This window comes from Equus asinus, chromosome 6, assembly GCF_041296235.1.
Source record: "Equus asinus isolate D_3611 breed Donkey chromosome 6, EquAss-T2T_v2, whole genome shotgun sequence".
NCBI lineage: Eukaryota > Metazoa > Chordata > Mammalia > Perissodactyla > Equidae > Equus > Equus asinus.
The window spans coordinates 15637862-15645562 of record NC_091795.1 but is presented as its reverse complement, the minus strand read 5'-3'; the positions used below and the strand labels follow the sequence as shown (position 1 = coordinate 15645562).

Here is a 7701-nt window from a genome sequence, read left to right as displayed (position 1 = left end):
AAAGTATTGATTCAAAAATTTACCGCACAAAAATATGCACTTCTTAAGTGTTTCTAATAAATTAACTCCATAACATTTTTATGTATATTTATATATATATATATATATAATCCCTGATAATCTATAAAAGAGGGTCCATAATAGTAAAATAAATGAACTTCAAAAGTACCCCCTTCATAAAATGTATTTAACATTAATTTTTCTCAAATTTAAGGAATGTAACAATATGTACAACTCTTATGTATTAGTATAATACCAAAATAGTACAAGTCATATTAACAGCCTGTCGTAACTGTAAAATGTTTGAGTCAAGTTAAAACTGGAGGACAGCATAGGTTCGAATGAACACAATATCCATGGGAGACTCACTTTCTGAGTGGAAATGATAATCATCTCATCTACAGTAGATTTCACAAGAGGTAGTGTTCAAGTAAAAAAAAAAAAAAAAGGTACATGCTTAACTATCTTTAATTAACAAATTCACAGGAAAAAAATGTACTGGTTTCTTAGGAGATGATCAGTTGGAGGCTTTTTTAATATGAATCTGAAATACAAAATAGTGAAGAGTACGATAAGGCACTTAATTTTCAATTCCAGAAAGGCCTTACATATGAAATCAAATGTTATAAGAAATGAGGAATCTAAGTTGTTTCACTGATTTAATATATTGTCTTACCTCATTAAGAATGGCCCAAACAGCAGAATTCTGAACAACTGAAAGTCGAAAGGCTGAAATGGGGTTTAGATTGGGATCCACCATTCCTTCTGCAACACCATTCTCAAATTTTCCTTCAAAATAAAAATCAGCACTTGTTAGGTCGACTGACACAGCACACATAAAATATCACCGACTTAAAGCAGGAAAGGAAAACACCAAAATATTTCTAGTGGATATCTTTAGACAGGGCATGGGTGAATTTTTTTCCTTCTTTCTACTTTTATTCAACTTTTAAATTTTTCATGAAGTAGTGCATGCTTAAAAGCATTAGCAGCAACCCACTTAAAGAGGCAGAGCTACATTTTTCTTGTTGCAAATTAAAAAAAAATCAAAAATATATTTGTTCTTGTATCAACAATGTTTTAATATACAGAGTTTTAGGAAAATGTAACTTACCCAAATCTTACAAAATATAGTCTGTACCATCACTCAGTCTGCCCACTTTGAGGGTTAAGGCAATAATAACAAATTTCAATGCTTTAACTAGACATACATACAATGGTTGTCCTGGAGCAGGGGCTCAATCTATGTGTATGCTTCCCAAGGTCACATCTAGAAGGACTTAAGAAGTGACGCCTCCCACAGGCAGTTCTAACATTAAATTCCATTATAAACGACAAGCTAAAAAACCTCTCCTGTAAGGATAATGACCAAGAACTTCTAAAAGGTAACATGCTCTATACTCAATTTTCCTTGCTGCGAGAGATAGTACTCTTAAAACAAAACAAAAAAATGTTATTGAAAAAGACAGGAAAATGGTTTGCTCTGAGCCACACTTCTCTAAGCCAGGGATTAGAAAACTTTCTATAAAGAGCAGACAGGAAATATCCTGGGCTTCATGGGCCAAAAGGAAAATTGAGGATACTAGGCAGGTACTTATATATAGAAAGAGAGAAAACAAATTTCCAAAAAACGTTTATTGATGAAATTAAAACTATAATAACAATAACTTAGTACTTTTTTTTTGCTAATACAGGTGTGATGAAGAGAATGTAACTCCTTTTTTGGGGATAACTGGGATTCAAAGTTAGTGTTCCTTATCATCAAAATCAGTTGCAAATATCCACATCTGTTAATGTGGATCTATAATGAGCTTTTTTTTTTTTTTTAAAGATTTTATTTTTTCCTTTTTCTCCCCAAAGCCCCCCGGTACATAGTTGTATATTCTTCGTTGTGGGTCCTTCTAGTTGTGGCATGTGGGACGCTGCCTCAGCATGGTTTGATGAGCAGTGCCATGTCCGCACCCAGGATTCGAACCAACGAAACACTGGGCCGCCTGCAGCAGAGCGCGCGAACTTAACCAGTCAGCCACAGGGCCAGCCCCTATAATGAGCTTTTATATATTTTATCTTAACTATTTCCTTTCAACAGCCTAGACACTACCAAACACTGATACCAATCCACAACACATAATTTTAATGGAGCATATTCATCACTTGGAAGGTATTTACGGAATTCTATTAGATTCTGCCCATTGATATTTGCCTTATTGCGTATCACTACATTGCAGATGAATCACTTTCAATCACACGATAGGCGGACGCCCCTCAATGAGCTTGATATTACCTGTAGTTCAAATATTGTCATCAAAGTGATGAGTGCAATGTAAGTTTTGCATATAAGAGCTGTTTTGTCTTGTAATTTGAGTTTGAATTCATTAAGAAACATTAAGTCTGCAGCAAAAACTAATTTTCAAAGAGAAAACAGTGGTTGAGGGCAGTTCTTCTCACTTGGGAAAATTTCAATTTTGTTCCTGAGCTCAAAAAAAAAAAATTACAACAAAATTTTATCATTGCTAAGCTCCAGAAGTGCTGTGGGGTAGGACACGTCAGGATATTCAGTTCCTATTTCTGACAAAAATTCACAGAACTGATGGCAAAGTCCATGAGACCGAACAAAGTTCACTGTTGACACTACTGGTTCAGTAAAATAATGATACAGACAGATTCAAATATTTTCTGGTGATGAATAATAAAATAAATAACCATAGGCTTTAGAGACCTTACATTTTCACAAGCTTTGTAAATTTATCCATGAAGCCTTCTCCTCCACACATATTTTTACCATCATTCACTGTCACACATCTTAGGCAATTCCACTTCAGGTTGTACTGAATTTGTTTCTCCTCAACTTGTTTGAAAATGTTCTTGTCTGTACTTATTCCACACAGACTATTCGCAGAGGCCAAGTCTTTAGTCACTTTAAACTTGGCAAGGACTCCAAGTAACAGCTGGGTAGTATCAGTAACATCTGTCAACTCATCAAGAGCCAAGGAAAACTACTCAATTTGCTTTGCTTTTTGACTATTAATATCGTTCCCAGTGTCCTCAACCCTTCAAGCAATTGTTGTTGAAAGCCTAATGGTCTTAAATCATTCTATTTCTCTGGATATATACCTTTGGCTGCTGCAATTAAACATGATTTAATTAACTCCATCGGTAAATGGTTTTACTTGCTTGGCTAACACATGCGCCACTTTGAAACTCACTTTGGTTACAGCCTCATTTGAATTTTTTATTTTTGTGAAGAAATTCTGCTGTGATGAGATATTCTATCGTAAATTTTCTAATTTTTCTGACCATTGCTTTCCTGTGAGTTGGCAATATTGTTGTGAGTGCTTAGTACGGTAATGTATTCTTTAGCACAGCTATTACATCACTGCATAATAACCACAATGATCTGTCATCAAATTTTGTAAAATAATCCATATTCCACTGTGTTAAAAAGCATAACATTCAAAGTCCACTTTACTTTTCTTGTTTTGATATGATGAGTAAGCATTGGTAATTTTTTTAAATGTCACAGTATGGTGATGTGCGTGGCACTCAAGACTGTCAAATTATAGATGCATCACTGCTATGTGTAGTACACAAAGCAGCAATTTGAAGCAATGAGAGAACTACCTCCATCTCTACTGCAACTACTCACTCATCTCTGCTACCGTAGCAGAAAAGCACACAGACAAGACACAAACAAATGAGCATGACTGTGTTCCAATAAAACTTTATTTATGGGCACTGAAATTTGAATATTTTATAATTTTTACATGTCACAATATATTCTTCTTCGTCTTTTTCAACCGCTTAAAAGTGAAAAGAAGAAACAAAAAAAATTTTTAAACATTCTTAGCTCATGGTCCATGCAAAAACAGGCAGTAGGCCAGATGTGGCTCCTGGGTTGTAGTTTGCTGACCCTTGTGCTGATAACTTACACAGTCTATTCTAGAGCCTTACAATACATTGATTAGTATATATCTTATAGTAAGATAAGATACATTCAAATTGAAAATCCTATCAGAGAAGGCTTATATTCATTTGTATAGTAAATATTAAACTTATGAACTTCCAAAATAATGTTTTTATTCAAAAAATTATTAATAAACCTATTTCATAAAAGTATGTCCATACTTGGGGCTGGACTGGGGTAGAGAGTACATGCTACAAAAAATACTACTGAATATTGAGTTACATAGGGGATTCAGGGCTGAAAAACACTGTCAAGATTGAAACATTTTAATTAATGAAACATCTGATGCTGTCACCTGATGAGCTCATTTAATTAGAAAAATAATTACAAAATGATATAACTGGCCTCATTAAAACACTGTGACCCACCAATTTTATCCTGCAGATACACTGTCACATGTGCAAAAAGAGTATATATATTACAGCAAAAATTGCAAACAACCTAGCTGTCCATCACTAGAAGACTGGCTAATTGAATTATGAAATGCTAATAGAAGGGAATTCTAGGCAGCCAATTCAAAGAAGGGAGAAAGAATAAAAAGAATGAACTAAAGTTGAAGATAATGCACAAGACTTACTTCCATCCAAAGTATTTATTGTAGAGAAACTCTCATATGTGTGCGTAAGTGTTCAAATCAGCATTATTTATAAAAGCAAAAAGCAAACAGATAGAAACAAATTTTATGACGAAACAAGAGAATAGATAGTGATATACTCATCCACAGAAATCTACACGGCAGTGAAAATGAATGAGCCGTAGATACACGCATCTACATGGATCGGTCTCACAATGGGGACAGCAAAAAACTGTAGACTACAGAACAGTATCATTTATATCAAACTTTAAAACAAGCAAAATAGCACTTTGCATTGTTCAGGGACATACCACACATATGTAGTAAAAGCTTCCTGGAAATGGTAACCACAAAATTTAGGATAGTAGTTACCCTTGGGTGGAAGGGGAAAAGGAGATATTAGGGAAAAAGAACTGAATTGGCAGATGTTAAGCTGAAACGCAGATAGTCATTACATTATTATTTCTATCTTTTTACATCTGAATTATTTATAATTTTTTTAAATGTTCATCTTCCATAAGTACATATGTATTTTGTTCAGTGAAAAAAAGAAATAACAAGGTTGTAGAGTATGTTATCATTTGTGTGTGATTGTGTGTTTTTAAGTAACAGGTTCATATATTTTTACTTGTGAATAGAACACTTCTAGAAGGAAACAAATCATTATAGGAACTGCCTGTGGGAAACACTAGGTAGGAGGGAAAGAGGAGGGGAGGAGACTTAAGTTTACCCTTTTAAATTTGTATTTGGCACCATCTGCATGTATTAACCTTCCAAACAACAAATTTAACTTTTGTTCTTAACCCAATGGTCTGGCAGGGAAGCATTAAAAGATAGGAAAGAAGGTAAAAATGAAGGAGGAAATTACTAGTGACTAGAATCCCCAAATCCTGGCACTAAGAGGACTTCCAAGGTCATGACCTCTGTGGATCTCCAGCCACACACTTACAGTGGTCCATTCCTTCCTCCAGTGTTTCTGTGTGAAAGGTTCTTCTACCTTCTCATAACTTTAACCTACTAATAAATCTAGGATTTCTTTCACAAGACTGTCCTTAGCTATAAGCCACACTCCTCTAAGTTACCCCACCTTTGACCATCAGGGTTCCACTAATTGCCAGCTGGCTGACTGTTGTTTTCAACAAACCTTTCAGGGATAAATTGCTGCACAAGTCTGATCCAATTAAATTCAGCCCTTTTGTAAGGCCTGTCTTTATAGCTTGTTTCCACGCAAGACGGCTCTTATTAGCCATCTCTGTCCCTGGTTCTGTCAAACTTCCAGATGGGCTACAGTTTATCTTGAATGTAGTTACCAGTCTCCTCTTAACTGCTTACCACCAAAATCTTCATTGTATTCCACAGAGCCCTTAGGCTTGAACTTCCCCAAGTTCTGTTTGTAGTAAGTCAGCTCCCTAAGGGAGAGCTACAGAGCTCTCTGTTCTTATGGCCTGCCTCTCCCCAGGAGAAAATCTCTGCACCACTGCTCAGGATCTTTGGCAAGGACTGCATTCCACTTCCCTTGGACTGATTCCCCTGCTCTATGAGCAAAGTACTGGGTTGCAGCAGTAGCCCTTTGTTTTCTTGGCTTACCCTTCCCAGTGTGTGGAAGCAAGTGAGCTGGGGCAATGGTGAGTCACAGCCAAGTATTCTCACCCTACTGTGCCTGAAGTGGAGCTTCCACCCTATGAACGGAGGTTAGGTGGAGGAAGGGAGCCTCAGATCTCTTAGCTGCTTTTGTCTGGAACATGGAGCTGGGGATGATGACAGATATTGGCAGCCTGCCCTTCCTGGTGAGATACCACAGCCCTAGAATGAGAGCTGGTGGGAGAGCAAGTCAGCGTTTTTGGCTGTACCTGCAGAGAGCAGCACTTCTGTGTCAGAGCTTGGACAGTGTGAGTAACAGAGCAGGTCAGGGCTCAAATCCCAGACTCTTAATGTTCTTACTGAGATTTATATTTTTGTGAGTAAATGTTTCTCCATTTGCTGCAGTTTTTTTAAAAATAATTTTCATCAGTTATGGTTGTTTTGCTAGGGAGAAGGTCCATGAAGCCCCTCACACACCATTCCACTAAAGCATACTTCTTAAGGGAGCAGAATTTTTTACCTTCAGTTGAAAACAATCAGTTGCTCTCTGTTTCTAATGCATGATTTTGTTACACAAGGTCCTACGTTTGATGATCTGTAAGTTCTCTTCCGGTTGTAAATAGATGAGAGTTGATGCTTTAGATGGTCATTATCTTCAAATTACTGCTGAGATCCTTAATATAAATGTCTCTATCTCCTATGCTACTTTTCATAATCTAGAACCCAACATTCTCAGAAATTCAATAATTGACAGGTAATAGGGTTAATAAATGTCTTGTAAACTCAGCTAATTTTACATACATTTCTAGAAGTGAGCTAAGATATAACCCAAATATGAAAATAATTAAACTCATCTATCCTCCACAACTACATAGAAATTAGTCAGGGTTATCGTACAAGCCTTGTAGCAAAAACTGAATGACACTCACCAAATATAAAACTGCTCCAGAGAGTTATAAGAATGTGTCTGTCCCGTATACCTACAATGTTAATTTACCAGTATTCTCTTTCATCCACTACTAAGAAAAGCATTAATTTAAGTAAAGGAAAATATGTAATCATTCACTGAGTTGATATCCATCAAGTGACAGGCCCTCTGTAAACTGCAGGAGACACATGGAGACAAGAGCCCTCCCCTTCCATGGTGAGCACACAGGACTGAGCTATGAAACCATCTGATTATAGGGCAAAGGCACACATGGTGTGAGATGAAGAGCAGAGAAGAGGGGCAAATAAACCGGTAAATACAGGATGAGAAAGCATTCATTAGGAGGAGAAATATCAATTGATGGTTTCAGGTGGAGAAAATGGCCAGCGACTGGGCTGCACTAAGAGCATGGGGCATGAGAGGAAAAATAGTCTTAGGACTGGAGAAATAAAGAATAAGAGGGCAGGTGACATCAGCAACATGGTGGACTGAGCAGTTTTCTTTGTCTGTTCCCCTTCGAACTACAACTAAATGGGCATTCACTGATCAATGGAGGATACTCACACAGCACTGCAGGACACCTGAGAGACCTGCGCTGCTATCCATCAGAAGGTGGATGGACTACCCCAGGGGAGGAGGTGGAGATAGGTGAGA

At 36.9% G+C, this 7701-nt stretch overlaps 1 protein-coding gene across 4 annotated transcripts in view; it reads right to left on the bottom strand.

Moving 5' to 3' along the window:
* Window positions 1-377: 377 nt before the first annotated feature.
* MGAT4A (alpha-1,3-mannosyl-glycoprotein 4-beta-N-acetylglucosaminyltransferase A) overlaps window positions 378-7701 on the bottom strand; it is a 116106-nt gene continuing 108782 nt past the window's right edge. For all 4 annotated transcript variants that reach the window (XM_070511683.1, XM_070511685.1, XM_070511686.1 and 1 more), the window contains 2 exons: window positions 677-789; window positions 378-544 (listed from right to left, as the gene is read on the bottom strand). In XM_070511683.1, the coding sequence (XP_070367784.1) occupies window positions 518-544; window positions 677-789 (140 nt within the window). In that variant the 3' untranslated portion in view covers window positions 378-517. The remainder of the gene's footprint in view (window positions 545-676; window positions 790-7701) is intronic.